This window comes from Apodemus sylvaticus, chromosome 8, assembly GCF_947179515.1.
Source record: "Apodemus sylvaticus chromosome 8, mApoSyl1.1, whole genome shotgun sequence".
Taxonomy (NCBI): Eukaryota; Metazoa; Chordata; class Mammalia; order Rodentia; family Muridae; genus Apodemus; species Apodemus sylvaticus.
In genome coordinates, this window is record NC_067479.1 from 71701687 (window position 1) to 71719489 (window position 17803).

General features: G+C 42.5%; 1 protein-coding gene across 2 annotated transcripts in view; it reads right to left on the bottom strand.

Annotated features, from left to right (window-relative positions):
* The window catches only part of LOC127691501 (mast cell protease 4-like), a 135761-nt gene extending 131565 nt beyond the window's left edge, over nt 1–4196 (bottom strand). The window contains exons 1-5 of one of the 2 annotated variants that reach the window (XM_052191390.1): nt 4125–4196; nt 3487–3631; nt 2844–2979; nt 2406–2660; nt 1855–2012 (exon numbers count right to left, since the gene is read on the bottom strand). In XM_052191390.1, the coding sequence (XP_052047350.1) occupies nt 1869–2012; nt 2406–2660; nt 2844–2979; nt 3487–3631; nt 4125–4179 (735 nt within the window). In that variant the 5' untranslated portion in view covers nt 4180–4196 and the 3' untranslated portion in view covers nt 1855–1868. Of the gene's footprint in view, nt 1–1850; nt 2013–2405; nt 2661–2843; nt 2980–3486; nt 3632–4124 lie in introns of both variants that reach the window. The other variant, XM_052191389.1, reaches the window with a different exon arrangement.
* Nucleotides 4197–17803: the final 13607 nt, after the last annotated feature.

The window sequence follows — 17803 nt, forward strand, 5'->3', positions numbered from 1 at the left end:
TTTATTAACCTAGGCTGCCCAACTCTACAACTGCACACACCAAGGAAAAACCTTCTTATCTGCAAGTTTCCTTTGGTGACCTTGTGGGATTACAGCTGTTCTTGTTCCCATAATGCACTAGGCCTGCTCCTCCGGTGCACAACCCACCATGCATCTGCCCACTCCCCTATGACTGTGGGCCAGGCTGCAGTGTGGAGCAATCACTCTCTCCTCACCTCCAATTGCCCCGCTTCAGGGAAGAAGACTGTCCCAAGTCCATGTCCTCCTTAAACTGTGGGGTAAGAGGCAGTGTGCCCTCAGCTACAGGTCAGTGTGTGTTCCCATCTGCTAAGAAAAGACACAACTATGTCTCTGCTTTGTGTTTCATATTTCGAGACCTTTGTGTAAGCCCAGCATTGTGGAGCATGCTTGGGTCCCGACACTAGGGAGGCTGAGGCAAAGGATTATGAGTTGGTAGTCAGCCTGAACTACACAGGGAGACTATTCCCAAATCACACCAATCCAAGGCAAAATGAGAAAAGCCATATAATTTAGTTACATAACTATAAACAAAAGCTAGAAAAAAATAAAGGATGGTCATGCCCACTTAACAATACACCAACATGGATTCTCTATTGTTTAAAGATTCTTTTAGGTTGTTTAATCCCATATGTGCTCCCTACCCCCCCCCATAGAGTTAGAACATAACTTATAGTCAGTCTTGTATTTGATAGCTATCTTTACATCTGTGCTGAACAGTGCTGAACCCGGAAAACCACACATTAGCATTGCAGACTGTGAGGAGGGCTGAGGCGCTGAGGACCTAGTCTGGGGCTAGTCATAGCAGCAATTCTCATTGTACAGTAGTCAGAGGGCCACACTCATCATTTCAGGTCTCCTTGGGGCATAGCAGGCCTTGTGTGTGGTCTCTTCCACTTCAGAATCCACTGTACCCTGCAGATAATGTGTCCTTGCCCTTGACTAAAGACAATGGGACATTGGCTTGTAAGAGGAGAGCAGGCCACTTAGAAGCTCACCTAACCCTGACATTCTTCTGAAGGGCTGTTACATTTGGGTGACAAAGAAGCAGGTCTAGACCCACCATGGGAAGTACTGCTTCATGCTAAGTACTGGAGGGTCTCTTCCCAGTGATGCCTAGATCTGCCCTGTGTTTCACTCCACAGAGTGCTGATGCTCTCCTGTGGTGACTGCTGTAGCCACAGTCATGGTCCAAGGACTTCTGAGGGCAGGCTCTCCTCTGTGCAGGTGCAGCACTGAGAGGATGATGAAGATGGCAGCGTGAGTGTTGAGGACACAAGCTATCAGCAGCCATGTCTGACCTAGACATGGAATTTCCTATGATGTGTGGAAACACACAGTGGCTGTGGCGTGGGGTTGAGGGGAGAAGAGCTGAGAGACAAGGAGGGAGAAAATGAGAAGACAGGACAGTGGAGGGAAGAATAGAAAAGTGTTCACTGCTCTGCATATGAAATCTTACTGTACCCACCATGCATGTTAGATAATATCAGTCAGCCACAGTGTCACACCTGTGCCAGGAAGTCAGGAGTCCAGATTGTTAACATGGCAAGAGAGCAGCTCACATCAGTTCTTCATTGCGCTTTTGAGGAGTTGTGTATTTTGACAAAAGCCTGGGGTCACACAGGTACAATAAATGTCTTTATTGAGGTGCATTACAGGGGACAATCCATCTTCACAGATTTCTGTATTTTTTAGATTGTCTTGAAGATAGGCTTTGGAAGGCTGAGGGCAGACTGGGGACAGGCTGGGGACAGGCAGAGGACAGGGTGGGGACAGGTTGTATTGAACTCAAGAGGCACCAGATGAGCTCAGACTTGGAGAGTCTGAGGCAGGCAGGTAAGACTTTTCAGCTACTTGCCCTTTAAGACAGTATAAATCCAGGGCACATATGAGGAGATTCGGGTGAAGACTGCAGGGGGCTTTGCATCTCCAGCCCCTTTAGATACAATGCCATGGGCCACACCAGCACACACTAATGGTCCCCCAGAGTCTCCCTGTAGGTGAGGAAAATCAGACTATGAGCAAAGATTGCTTTCCCCCAACATGAAACCCACCATCAAAGCTACTCCCAGATTGAAGTAAGTTCTGGCTCAGTATTATTCTTAAATTAGGGATTTAATGCATGACTTCTCCACCTCTGGCCTGGCCCAATGCTAGCATTTCTCCCTTTACTCCCTTCCTTTCTCTCCTGAAGCCTCATGGGAAGGTTACAGGAAGGGCTTAGGCACAGGGAGATGAGACAGAGAGGGAGAATTTCACTTCCCAGAGTGTCGGGGCTAGAAGCCTAGGAACACAGGCATTAGTCACTGCTGTGGAGACCTGTTGGACACACTTCCTCTTCTGATGCTGTGGCCTGATGAGGGGAGGAACAGCAGGTGTGTACTCACCTTGTATACTGATTTTAATGTTGTGGGACTGCCCACACAGACCTGGATATTATCATTGTACTTTGAACAGTCTTTACAGGCCTTTTTATCCATGATCCTCAGTTCAACCTCTCTCAGGGTATCTGACATAGATTCATTCACTCCAGTTTGCCCCCAGCCAGCTGCCCAGCACATCTTCCCAGGCTTGACAAAGTCAGAGGAACTAGGCAGGGAAATTACATCCACAGCACGAGTCAACTGTGCTTTCTTTTGAAGCTGTTGGGGAAAGGAATGAAGAGATGTCAAACGAGAGAAAGATGCTTGGACAAGGGGCCAATCCCCCTTGAAATTCAGTAGTGGGTTCTAAAGAAATGATTTGAATAGGAAAGAATTTGAAGTCCTGAAGCAGGAGGAGCGTTAAGGATGGGAGACTTAAGTGGGCAAGAAAAATAACTTCACCTTCAGTAACATGATGTCATTGAGTTTGGAAGAGGAATCGAACTCTGGGTGAATGATTTGTTCTTCTACTTTTATTTTCTGCTGTGTGGGTTCTCCCTTGTTCACATTATGAGCTCCAAGGGTGACAATGATTTCTCTGTTGAAAAATAAAAGAAGCAGTGGAAAGGGCTGGTTTTGGGGGGAGGACTCCTTCCCAGGAGGAGGGCACCAGGGTCTACATTCTGCCCAGTACAGAGTGAAAGAGACCACAGATGGAGTTCCCAGAACCGCCGTCTTCCCAGAGGACGCAGCTCAGGGAAACACAGGACTGAAAACTCTCCCCATACTCCACACCCAGTATGTGGATTGAACCCAAGCCTTGCACATGGCCAATGGGCACTCTACATTGAATTACACACCAGCACATGTCTGAGCTCTGGTGACTCCAGGACTAGACAAGAGTTATAGTTTTCATCCTGACTAGAGCCCTGCTTAAAGCTCTGACCTCTTAATATTGAGACCACACATGAGGTGGTTCTGGGAGTGGCCTTGTGCTCCCTTTTTCCTCTCTGTGTAAGAAGAGCGCATGTTGAAACTTCCTCAGGCCTCTGCTGCTCTGTGACTCTGGCTCCTGCATTTGCTCACAGGAAGAGAAGCCTCTTACCTTCCTCCACAGTGTGCAGCAGTCACCACGAATTGGGGGTTGATGAGAAACCCACCACAGGCGTAAACTTCCTCACGGAAGATAGTCAGATACACCATGTAAGGGCGGGAGTATGGTTTAGCCTCAACACCATCAATAATCTCCTCTGGAACAAAGAACCCCCAGTCCCTAGTCACACACTTGTGCAACACCCCAACACAACACTAGCAAGGGAAGATGGGGTAAAGCTGCGTGACTGCTCCAAGCCGACCCCACCTCCCGGGAGCCTCAGGTCCCTCCACATGCCCTTTGGTCTATTTTTCTCACCAGTCCTCCCTGTCCACCATCATCCTTCATTCAGAACACAATACCCATTCATGTTTCTGACTTTCCAATTCATTAGACATTTATCCACAGTCATATTCTGTCTTTATCCACACTAAGGGAAGGCCAGAGAAGAGCTGCCTATCAGAGCAGAGAATAACTTGACAAAACTTTCTAAAGAGGAATTAGTTTTTCATTCTTCCTTGACCTACAGATTTCCCCTGGGCAATGTTAGTTTAGGATCCTGCCTCATGTAAGGGTCTCTGTTACCAAAGCTAACAGATTAAGGGCGGTTTCTGAAATCTCAGAAGTTAGGGAGATGAAGACAAACTCACCAGCTCCAGCTCCAAAAGGCAACAGAAGTGCCACCAGGAACAGTAGGGCCTGCATTTTGCCAGTGGTGTGGCCTGGGTGAGCTTCTGGTGTGTTCCTGTCCTGGTTCCTACTTTTATAGCTCCAACATGGGAGAAAGGTAGAGCTGGGAACCACAGGTCTGGTGTGGTTTCCTTATCAGAAATTCTCATGATTCTGCTCTCGGGGAGTGTTGACTCTGTGGCCTGATTCTGAGACTCCTGTATCCCATGATGAGGGGTAACTGCACCCTTCAAAGTGACTCCCAGGAGAAAGGTCAGGAACACAAAGGGAGGGAGACCTTGATGAGGGATCCTGGAACTGTTCTTGTAAGCATCCAGGTGTTATTGTCAGCTTTGTGACCCATGCTGCATATGTGTAAAGTCTCACCTCTGTCGCTGTTGCACAAAAGCTGGCATCTGTAGTGTGTGAACATATGGGGGAGAGGGAGTTCATTTTATTCACAAAAACTGGTGTTGGGATGGTTCAGCCTGAGGCCATTGCTTGTGTTGACCAGTGTAAGGGCATCTCATCTTTATTCAAGTAAATAGGAGATGATGGGATGTGGCTGAGGGAGGAAGGTGTGGGGAGAGTGTGTGGAATACCCAGCATGTAGGGCGTGACCAAGACCTTAATTAATCGATACTTCTCCACCTTACTAATGGTGTGATTCTTTGAAAAGGTTCCTCATATTGTGGTGATCCCAGCCACAAAATTATTTCATTGACACTTCATAAGTATAATTTTGCTACAGTTTTATAAATTTTAATGTAAAATATGTAATGTGCAGGATATTTGATATTCGACATTTCTAACCCACAGGTAGAGAACAGCTGCTGCTGTAAGTGAATGCCATGATTTACTCATATTAATAGTCTCTTGGTTGACATAGTAATACAATTTAGGGAGAACCCAATGGACTTTCAGGATATCACAGAATAAAAGGTCCTGGGAATCGGCAATGCAAGATAAGGCTTTGGGTAACCAACAAGTCATAGTGTACAGAGAGAGGCTGGATCCTTGGGTTTCAGTACTCAAGAACATGGTCAGTGAAAATGAGCCATTTGGACATTATTTTTGGTTCAAAATAAGAATGAAAACTTCCTTTGCAGATAAAAACTATTGTGATGAATTTCAGAGAAAAGGATATCGTGCAGCTAGAGTAATGTAGGAACTCAAAGAAGCACTTGTTCAGACTCAAAGACTGTGTATCTCAAAGAACCACATAATGGCACTTGATCTAGAATCATGGAGCTTTGCAGAAAAATTCTAGGTCTGGTAAAAAGAAGTATTGACTGTCCCAGGATGCCTCAGCTAGTTCCCAGGCTTGGACCAGATAATGCAGACCTCTCTGCTTGGTAGAGACTGGGTGCCCTTGAGGAAAGTTCTGGTGCCGACTCTATCCTTCTGTATTTCCTTCCTTTGCTTCCTCAGAGTTATTAGGGGCTGTCTGAGGAGAGAGATATGAATTAGGGAAAAAGATATATTAAGGTTTTTATTACTGTGCATTAGACCTGACCTGATAATACTTTGAAAAGACCATAAATGATTCTATGCATCCCCAGTTAGAAGCACCTGGCCTTGAGATGGTCTACAGTCATGGTACCAAATGAACAGTCTCATATTGCAACTCATGAATGAGGAAGTAGGACAGACATAGCTAACAATTGGCATCATCACCTGATTCAGGAAGTAACATTATGACAGAAACTAGTGCAAAACTTCACAACTGTCTTCTTTTACCAAAAAGTAAGCCACAGCCTTGGTATATGTGGAGTTCTCCAGAGTCAATGCAAATAATGCATTATTGAATGTTGCAGATGAGGTGATCTCTGCTATATCTACCTACAGAATGTCTATTTGTATCTTGGAGAACTACAGTGGAATATTATAAACTTAACTGGGAACTGACTCTAGCCAAAGTTGCTCTTCGTATAGTTTTATTGTTTTATTGTTGGTGCAAATGACACATCTGTTTTAGGTATCAATCTAAGGAATGTATCGACATGCATCATTAGGGGCAGTAACATCCATTGCAGGGATCCCAATCATGTCACACTGATGACATCATGTTTCTTGCACTTGGACTGCAGGAGATAGCACCTACTGGAGATACATTGGGAAGACACACTTCTCTCAAAGGAGAAAAAATGTAAGAGCATTGACTTTAGAGAAGTATCCATGGTTAGTGATCTTTCATAAGTGCAATTTTCTCTTCCTAAGTCAGGTTGTTGCAGCTGACTCATCCATATCTAAGTAAGAGGGAAATTTTTCCCTGGGTATTTGGAAGGAAAATTGACTGAGACAAAGATGATCACACAGGATGGCTCCCTAAGTAGCATCCAACTTGAGTGTGGGTGTTTGGAATAATAATATGCTACTGATGGTGTCATGGAAGACAGTGATGTACAGAATTTCAAACTCCAAATAAAAACATCTTCAATCTTCTAGGAAAAGACCACCTAATATGTTACCATAGTAACATGTCCAAACCAAAATTATATTTATTGGCTCCCTGTTTCTTTTGGTCAATTATAGATGCCTGTGCAATTATAAAGAAATAATCAGAGACATCTTCATCTTCATCTTGTCAAGAGACAATTATTTATGTTTAAAATGTTTGTTTTTAGAAATTTCATGCAGGAGTTAAAGCATTATCATAAATTAAAGCATTATCATGCCTCCCCTTTGCCCTCAAACTTCTTTCATTCTGTATTTTACATTGCATGCGCAGAAGACCACATGGTGGGGTGATGAATGGAGGACTTCAGTTTTAATCTCATGGCATGGGGACCCTAGTTTGTTTGGACATAGCAGTGAACCTCACCTCTAGCCTCTTGGAAATCTTGCTCTTCAAAGGGAAACTAAACAGCCATCATAACAGGAAAAGGTGCATCAATCCCTTGAGACACTAAAACTGCTGTAGAAGGAAGGGAGAGAGCAGGCAGGGGATTGGAAGGAGGGGAGCAGGATGAACTTGGTGAGTTATCTTCAACTTTCATAAGGAATGCCACATAGACAATGGCACAGTCTTTCCCTGAGACACCCATAAAGCAGAGGCTGCAGGGGAAATCACAGGGATGTGCTCTGCTCACATATGGACAGGCTCAAAAGCTGCTGCCAACTTGTTGAGAGGTAGCTTAGGATCATAATATGTTAGCCAATGATGATCAGCTTTAAGAGAAGCTTTCATAGTTTGGGTAACATCTCTTACATATGTCTGGGATGCTTCTTTTATGGTCCTATCATGCTATCTGTCTCTCTGTCTATTAGTTCTCAACATCAGCCCAGGCCTCATCAGACATCTTAGCCTCTGATCTATTATGGTTTTCTCATATCTAGAAGGCTGTGTGGGAGCTACACTAGCACCAACAGACATTGTCACATGTTTCCATGAAGCTAAGTCAGCAAACCATTACTGCCAGTGGAACCTGTGCAGTCCTAAACCAGTGTGGCTGAGTCAGAGACCCTGGACTCACTGGGTGTGCTCTGTACTCCCTCCTGTGGTATCAAATAGTGTAGCTTCCTCCTCAATGGAGGGCCCCCTAGGGACTCCCAGTTGCCTCTCCAGGATCAGCAATCAATGAGTACTCAGATGTGGCTTTGGGATTGCCTGTTCCCCGCCTGCTTTTGCTTTCCTCACTCATTTGGACTTGGAAAGGCAAAGGGTTATAATCTTCATAACTTTATGGATTAGAACACAGGGAAGGCTGATAAACCAAGAACTCATCTCAAAGCTTGTGAAATGGAGGTCCTAGTCTGTGTAGAAACAAAGCTTATCCAAAACCCTTCCCCATGTTGAGAATTATACTTTACAGAGGAAAGTTAGCTATGTGCAGTACACCCAAGAATCTAGTGGGTGGATTGGGCTTAGATTTCTGGGGGAAAATACAGGATTCAGGATATCTAGCACTGTGGTAAGAAATCAGAGGTCAGCAATAATAAATAAAGATCTTTTCTGGGTGTGAGATCTCATCTGAGCCCCACATTCCTGCTTTTATCATGTGTCAACACAACCATCCAAAAAAGTTTTTCTTGTAGAAATGATGTTCCATGGGTTACTGAAAAGTAAGCCCATTCTCTAGTGTTTGGATAGAATGTTCTATAGATGTCTGCTACATCTATTTAATTTATGACATTAACTCCAACCTTTCTTGCTTTAGTTTTTGTCTTGATGACCTGTCTGTTAGAAATGGGGGGGTACTGAAGTGATACACTATCACTGTGTGAGAACCATTGTAAGTTTAGCTTAGGAAGAGTTGTTTTTTTTTTTTATGAACGTGGGTATCCTTTTGTTTGGTGCATAGATGTTTAGAACTGAGATGTCCTCTGAGTGGATTTTTTAATGGGTATGTAGTGTTCTTACCTATCTCTTCTGATCAGTTTTTATTTGAAGTTTGTTTTGACATATATTAAAATAGCTACATCTGTTTGCTTCTTGAATCCTTTGCTTCTCTACCCCTTTAACCTAAGGTGGTGTCTTCTCATGATGTTGATGCATATATTTTAGATGCAGCCATAGGATGGAGCCTGATTTCTCATCCATTTTGTTAGTCTGTATCTTTTTATTGGGAATTGAGATCATCATTATTGGGCAGCTTTCAATGAACAGTGTTTGTTGATTCCAGTTATTCTGTCATTTTATGTGTGACCCACACAACATATGCCATGATGCCTGTGACTTACTAGTTTAGCATTGTTTATTCTTCCTTGATTTTTCTTGAGTGGAGTTGATCCCTTCAGATCAGATTTTCCTTCTAGTGCCTTCCCTAAAGCTGGATTGGTAGATAGAAACTGCTTAGTTTTATTTTTATCATGACATATATTTTTCTTTTTCCATCAATTATTATAGATAGTTTTGCTGGGTATAATAGTCAGGATTTGCATCTGTGGTCTCTTAGATATTGTAGAACATCTATCTAGGCCTTCTGGCTTTGAGAAGTCAGTACTATTCTAATGGATTGTAATCACCAAAAGTTCTTATCTCATTCTCAATTTTAGTATACTTTTGTGTTGTATAAGAATCTGAATTAGTACTTACACATGATTTTTAAGTGTCATCTTTTCATAGACTCTCAGAGTTCTGTGTGTTGGATTTCATCTGCATTTTACGCCTTAAGGAACATTGCTATGAAACTGGTTTTTTAGTAGATGGGCACATTTTATAGGTTTTTCCACATTGTTTGTATTTTTGAGACAGGAAGTGAGCATTTAAATTTAGACCATTGTCTGGTATTTGGTGAGATTTTACCCCACTAGGCTGGAATCCCAAGGTGGCATTTGACTGGGCATCTGAGTATCTCAAAGGATGAAGCCCTGGCTTGTAATCTGGGCTAAGACAAGGTTTTCTACTAGATAAAAGTCTGGTATAGGCCCATATCAATCTTATGGAGTGGTGGAACTGAAATTAAAAGAGGATTGTGACATTGTACCAGAAGCAGGGCTGGCTGGGATCATGATAGGATAGGAAATTTCACCCAAGTAGAAGAGAAATGAGATGTGAAATTGAAAGTAGTCTGGGCTTAAATCTCTGGGGAAAAATACAGGGTTCAGGGTAGCACTGTGGTAAGGAACTAGAGATCAGCAATAGCAAGCAAAGATCTTTTCTAGGTGTGAGACCTCATCTGAGCTTGAGAAACCATGTTAAGCACATCTTAAGTAATCTATTCCTAGCAATGATTAACTATTAAGGGTAGCCTTCTGTGCCTGAGATGTGATAGGTGACCTCCAAAGAGCTATTGGCAATAGATGGTTTCTGGGAGGGGCATAATCACTGATGGCCACTGGGAGGTTTCCCATACTCCACTGCATTGGTTCTCAACCTGGGGGTCCTGGCCCCTCTAGGGGTAAAATGGCTTTCACAAGTGCACAGATCAGAATCCTGCATATCAGATATTTATGTTATGATTTATAACCATAGCAAAGCTACAATTATGAACTAGAAATGAAATAAAGTTATAGTTTGGGGTCAACACAACATGAGTATTACAACATAAAGAATTACAACATTAGGAAGGTTGAGAACCCCTCCTCCAGTGAATGGAGATGCACACAAATATATATGGGTAGCACTAATTAGGCTTCTGGGTTACAAGAAGAAATCTCTTCTGGCTTTAAATGTCTACACCAAGCAATTAGCTATTAGTTTGATGTCTCTGCCCATATTGTGACTTAGCCTGTCTCTATTGAACATTTTAGGGAGCTTTCTTTAGCCATTTTAGTTTCACCTTTTTGACCATAATACATCATGCAAATTTCCTCTTCTTTGGTATTCCTCAAGCCTGTGTACTTGAATGAGTAGCTCTTTTTTGTCTTTAGGAATTTTTCTTCTGTAAGTTTATTGAGAACATTACCCATGACTTTGGCCTGGAGTTCTTCTCTGTCTTCTATGTCATGAAGCTGAGAAGGGCTTTATCAAGCAGTACATGGCGGGAGTTAGATGGGGGAATGGGGGGTACATATGATTGTACTGTATACGACATAAATTCTCAATGAAATTCACAAAGGTAAAAGAGAATAAAAATAAAGAAAAACAGGATAAAAAATGCCACAATAGAACCAAACAAAAAGCTTTCAAGACAATGAACTTAAAGAGCTAGAAAGAAACACTATGAAAGTCTTCAGCATCCTTAGTCACAAGGGAAATCCAGACGAAGCCACAATTACACTAATACCAAAACCACACAAAGACCCAACAAAGAAAGAGAACTTCAGGTCAATTTCCCTTATGAATATTGATGCAAAAATACTAAATAAAATCCAAGAACACATCAAAACAATCATCCACCATGATCAAGTAGGCTTCATCCCAGGGATGCAGGGATGGTTCAATATAAGGAAATCCATCAATGCAATCCACTACATAAACAAACTCAAAGAAAAAAACCACATGAACATTTCATTAGATGCTGAAAAAGCATTTGACAAAATTCAGCATCCTTTCATGCTGAAAGTCTTGGAAAGAACAGGAATTCAAGGCCCATACCTAAACATAGTTAAAGTAATATACAGCAAACTGGTAGCCAACATCAAACTAAATGGAGAGAAACTTGAAGCAATCCCACTAAAATCAGGGACTAGACAAGGCTGCCCTCTCTCTCCATATCTTTTCAATATAGCACTTGAAGTTCTCGCTAGAGCAATTAGACAACATAAGGAGGTCAAAGGGCTACAAATTGGAAAGGAAGAAATCAAATTATCACTATTTGCAGATGATATGATAGTATACTTAAGTGACCCAAAAAAAAAAAAAAACTCCACCAGAGAACTTCTACAGCTGATAAACAACTTCAGCAAAGTGGCTGGTTATAAAATCAACTCAGGCAAATCAATAGCCTTCCTATACTCAAAGGATAAACAGGCTGAGAAAGAAGTTAGGGAAATGACACCCTTCACAATAGCTGCAAACAATATAAAGTATCTTGGTGTGACTCTAACCAAACATATAAAAGATCTGTATGAGAAGAACTTTAGGTCTCTGAAGAAGGAAATCGAAGAAGACCTCAGAAAGTGGAAAAATCTGCCATGCTCTTGGATTGGCAGGATTAATACAGTTAAAATGGCCATCTTGCCAAAAGCAATATACAGATTCAATGCAATCCCCATCAAAATCCCAACTCAGTTCTTAGAATTAGAAAAGGCAATTCTCAAATTCATCTGGAATAACAAAAAACCCAGGATAGCTAAAACTTTTCTCAACAGTAAAAGAACTTCTGGGGGAATCAATATCCCAGACCTCAAGCAATACTATAGAGCAATAGTGTTAAAAACTGCATAGTACTGGCACAGCAACAGACAAGTAGACCAATGGAATAGAATTGAAGACCCAGAAATGAATCCACACAGCTATGATCACTTGATCTTTGACAAAGGAGCAGAAAACATCCAGTGGAAAAAAGATAGCCTTTTCAACAAATTGTGCTGGTTCAACTGGAGGTCAGCATGCAGAAGATTGCGAATTGATCCATTCTTATCTCCTTGTACTAAGCTCAACTCCAAGTGGATCAAGGACCTTCACATAATACCAGACACACTGAAACTAATAGAAAGGAAACTGGGGAAAACCCTTGAGGACATGGGCACAGGGGAAAAGTTCCTGAACAGAACACCAATAGCTTATGCTCTAAGATCAAGAATTGACAAATGGGACCTCATAAAATTACAAAGTTTCTATAAGGCAAAGGACACTATCAAAAGGCCAAAACAGCAACCAACAAATTTGGAAAAGATCTTCACCAACCCTACATCCGATAGAGGGCTAATATCCAATATATACAAGGAACTCAAGAAGTTAGACCCCAGGGAACCAAATAACCCTATTAAAAATGGGGTGCAGATCTAAACAAAGAATTTTCACCTGAAGAAATTCGGATGGCTGAGAAGCACCTTAAGAAATGCTCAACATCATTAGTCATTAGGGAAATGCAAATCAAAACAACCCTAAGATTTCACCTCATCACACCAGTCAGAATGGCTAAGGTTAAAAACTCAGGAGACAACAGGTGTTGGGGAGGATGTGGAGAAAGAGGAACACTCTTCCACTGCTGGTGGGACTGCAAGAAGGTACAACCACTCTGCAAATCAGTCTGGCAGTTCCTCAGAAAACTGAACGTGACACTACCGGAGGACCCTGCTATACCACTCCTGGGCATATACCCAGAGGATTCCCCGGAATGTAATAAGGACACATGCTCCACTATGTTCGTAGCAGCCTTATTTATAATAGCCAGAAGCTGGAAAGAACCCAGATGCCCCTCAGTGGAGGAATGGATACAGAAAATGTGGTATATTTACACAATGGAATACTACTCAGCAATTAAAAACAATGAATTCATGAAATTTGTAGGCAAATGGTTAGAACTGGAAAATATCATCGTAAGTGAGGTAACCCAATCACAAAAGAATATACATGGAATGCAATCACTGATAAGTGGATATTAACTAGCCCAGAAGTTCTGAATACCCAAGACACAAGTAGCATATCAAATGACTCCCATGAAGAAGTAAGGAGAGGGCCCTGATCCTGGAAAGGCCTGATCCAGCATTGTAGGGGAGTACCAGGACAGAGAAAAAGGAGGGAAGTGATTGGAGTATGGGTGTAAAGAGGGCTTATGGGACATGTGGGAAAGGGGGAACTGGGAAAAGGGAAAGCGTTTTGGAATGTAAACAAAGAATTTAGAAAAGAAAAAAGAAAAATCTGAAAAAATATAATTACTAGTTAGATATAGATGCTATAATCGGATTGCCCAAACTTTTGATATTGTTATATGATGTGGTCATCTATAAACTTCATCACAGAAGAAATATGCAAAAAAAGATTCATTTTACTGCAGTACATGGCCACCATCAAGAATGATAACATCAAATACTAGCACGGATGTACAGAAAGGGGAGCCTATTACAGTGTTCTTTGAAATGTAAACTAGGTGTAGCTAAATTGGAAATCAGTCTGGAAGTTTCTCAAAAAACTCCACCACCAATAACAATAACAACACTCCATTCCAAAATATAAGACTACCACAGTTGCAGCTAAGCCACTCCTGATCACTTATCCAAAGGACTCTATAATCTATGACATGGGTGTCTCCACGCCTGTGTTCACTGCTGCTATATTCACAGTAACTAAGAAAGGGAAGCAGCCCAGCTGCCCATCAGCTGGGGAACAGATAGTAAGGATGTGCCACAGATAAGAAGAGGCAGATTTTCAGGAAAATGGATGGAATGGGAATTTTATTTTTTCTGGGTAAGATAGCCCAGGACTCCAAGCACAAAACCTACATATTATTTCTCATATGAGCTTCCTAGTTAATGGAATCTAAGGTTTTGTATGTCTAAAATGGAGTAAATGTGGAAGCCAGGAAAAAGCAAAAGAGACACTGGAAATTACCTTCAAGGAGGACAAATAATAAAATTGGTAGTAAAGAAAGGGAATAGAGAAGTAGAAAGATTTAGGCAGTAAGAGAGGCAAAGGAGTTGAAAGATGAGGGTGTAGTTTGGAGGGAAGAATTCACCAATATACAAAGTATAAAGAAATCAGATGTGCTCACATGTGCAATATCAGCTTCTCCATTTTGACGGTAACCAACTGCCTGTAATCAGATTCAAGACACACACCATGGTAGTGCAGGGGATTGATCAATGCTTGGTACTATAAGCCTGGCTAATAAGATTCAAGGAAGTAAACTTATGGAGTATTAAACTGCCTTCCAAAAACTATGCTATTCGCCATAGACAAAAGTGGATCCCAGCCTTACTCAGAGATCCCTCTCCTTCTGATGAACAGTGGGGTGAATGCAGAGAAGCACTGGGGCCCAGGGTGCACAAATAAGTGGTGGTTGTGGGTCCACCCCTAATCAAGTCACTTAGTCCACCCCTTCTAAGGCTCAGAGAACACTAAGGTGAGAAGTGTGTGGGAAGTGTGTAAGAGCTGGAAGGCCAGGGGAAGGGCTGCAAAACTCCATTCTCTAGACTTGATACAGTTGTGACAACCATCGGTTCATGCCAACTGTAGTTCCCAGCACTGGGCCCACTAAAGACTATCTGAATCAACACCTAGTAAAGGAAGGGGGAGGGACTTGCAGTGTCCCACTCGTTATGTCTTGAAATATTGACTATTGATAGATTCTTGAATGGGAGGAAGAAATCACTGTCTTGAGTTGAATATCCACTATTGAGTCAACCAGGATCCAATGGATAGATCTAAACTCACAGTTATAAGATGCCAAACTCAATTGCACAGATAGTGATTGTTAACCTTAGTGTGTTACAAAACTAAGCACATAGACATGAACATGAGAGAGAAATTTGTGAAGAAAGCCTAGAGTGTCCAGGGATTTTAGGGAGGTAAGAGGGCTTGAGAATGTTCACTATGAATGGAATACTTTAAAAATTAAAAAAAAAAGGCTGCCTTGCATGACAAGATGCACAAGGTGACTAGGACAGTAGTTATTCACGGGATTGCTCATAACTCTAATTTCACACCAGGGCTCTGAGCCAAGGTATAATATGAGAGGTGCTGACCTGGCCCTGCTGCACAGGAAGTGAGTCTACATACCGGCTTAGATGATCAATATTTTGACCCTTTTCTAAAGTTTCTGATCTGCATACTGGGGCTGTCCTGACTCATCTCCTGAGTCCCTTTGGGCAAGGCGAAGAGAGGTGGCTACAGTTCTAAGAGGAGATGGCAGCATGGTAGAGAGGCCTTGCTGGAGTTGGACCAGGGGACCTGGGAGGAGTCTCAGAGAACAGTGGACTTCCCAGGACCACAGACATTACTTAGAGGCATAAGGGAGACTGGGAGGTAAAGGCTTTTGATCTTTCTCACCCTTGTTAGCCTGTTAAATATGAAGAAGAATTTAGAAAGAAAGAAGGCATCCTTCTCAGACAAAGGCAGGACTTTCCAGGAGTGACAGTCCTGGCCTTTGTGTGTGCTCTTATGATGGGGTCAGTGCACAGGGATGGTGCCCAAGCTTTATGAGAGTATCTGAAGAGTGAAACCATGAGACAAAAAATGGGAAAGGAGAAGGAAGTATACGAGAACATTTTAAGCTCTACACCCATGAAAGGAAGCGATGTCATTTCTTTCCTGCAAATATATTTCCTTATTAAGACTCAAATATCTGTACCCAGTATGCTGCACACTGGGCCACGACACAGCTTTGACATTTGAGGATTGTTGAAGGAGTTTCATTGTTTTCTGAATTCAAGGTATTAAACTGGAGATTGTAATGAATACCCCAGATGTCCAAGGACACAAGCGATAACTGGCAATGCCCTGGGCCACTCTGTCACACATAAAGTGTCCTCAGAGGACCCCTAAAGACAGAAAAAAGGGAAGTTTTAGTAAATAGCCTCTATCATCTCTTTCCAGACCCATTTTCTCCCTGTTCTTCTCTGTTCTCACTTAGGCCTGGGTTTTCAGAGGGAAACACTAAGTGATCCCATTGACCTCCAATCCACAAGCATAGAGATGAATCCTCGGTTTCTCACCTATCTCCTTGGTCTAATCCATAGGGTTTTGAAGATTATACCACTTTGATTCTTCAAATCAAAATAAATGAGGAAAGATAAAGGGGGTGGGAGACAGGGAATCCCAAAACAAGGAAAAAGCATTCCTGGGAAATCATTGATTTCAATTCCTGAATAGTTAATGGAGAAATTGCAAGTTGGCCCTCAACTAAGGAGGTACCCACCCTACTTGTTACCACAGGAGGGAACACAAAGCACATTCACTGAGGTCAGGGCCTCTGACTCTGTCACCCTGGTTCAGGAGCTGGGGAGCTTCACACAGCAGCAATGGTATGCTAAATGAGCTTCATGGAGGCTTGGGGAAGGACTGTTTGTGTAGTATAGTTCCCCTACAGCCTACCAGATATGAGAAAACCATTAACAGATTGGAGGCTAAGATTATTAAACTGTCTCTTAAGCCTGGACTGATGCTGAGAACTGATAGAATATCAGACAGACAGATAACATCACAGGATCAACATCCCAGACATAGGAGAACTTAGCACAACTCTTAATACTTTCTTAAACACAATCTTCATTAGGTAACATACTATGTTCCTAAGCAATCTCTCAACAAGGAGGCGGCAGCAGCTTTTGTGCCTGCCCATATATGAGCAGGCCACACCCCTGAGATTCCAGCTCCAGCATCCGGTTGTTGGATGCCTTAGGAAATGACTGTACAATCGTCCATGTGTCATTCCTAATGAAAGTTGAAGATACTCACCAAGTCCATCCTAGTACCCTCATCCCAATCCCCTGCTTGCTCTCTCCCTTCCTTCTCTGGCAGTTTCAGTGTCTCTAGGGATTGAGACATCTTCTTGTTATTGTTTTATTAGATATATTCTTTATTTACATTTCAAATGATTTCCCCTATCCTGATCCCCCTGAAAGTCCCATAAACCATCTCTTCCCTCCCCCCACACCCCCACACCTCCCCATTCCCCAAGCAACCCGCTTCTGCTTCCCTGTCCATGTATTCCCTTACCCTGCTACATCAATCCTTTCCAGGACCAGGGGCCTCTCCTCCCTTTGATGTCCAACAAGGCCATTCTCTGCTGCCTATGAGCCTAGAGCCATGAGAAATACCACATGTACTATCTGGTTGATGTTTTTGTCCCTGGGAGCTCTGGGAGTACTAGGAGGCTCATATCATTGTTCCTCCTATGGCGCTGAAAACCCCTTCAGCTCCTTGGGTCCTTTCTCTAGCTCCCCCATTGGAGACCCTGTGCTCAGTTCAATGGCTGGCTGAGAGTGTCCCCCTCTGTATTTCTCATGCACTAGCAGAGCCTCCCAGGTGACAGCTATATCTGGCTCCAGTCAGCAAGTACTTGTGGGCATTGATAATAGTGTCTGGGATTGAGACATCTTTTCCTGTTATTATGGGTGAATAGTTTTCCTTTGAAAGGTAAGATTCCCAAGAGGCTAGAGGTAAGGATTGGTGCTATGCCCCAACAAACTTGGGCCTCCATGATATGAACTTAGAGCTGAAGGCCTCCATGTATCCCCCCACCATGACATCTTCCCCACAAGGCAATGTAAAATACAACATGAAAGGAGTTTGAGGGGGAAAGGGAGGCATGGTAGTGCTATACTTACAATACTCCTACATGAAATTTCTAAAACAAACATTTTATAGGTTTTTTTATTAAACTAATAA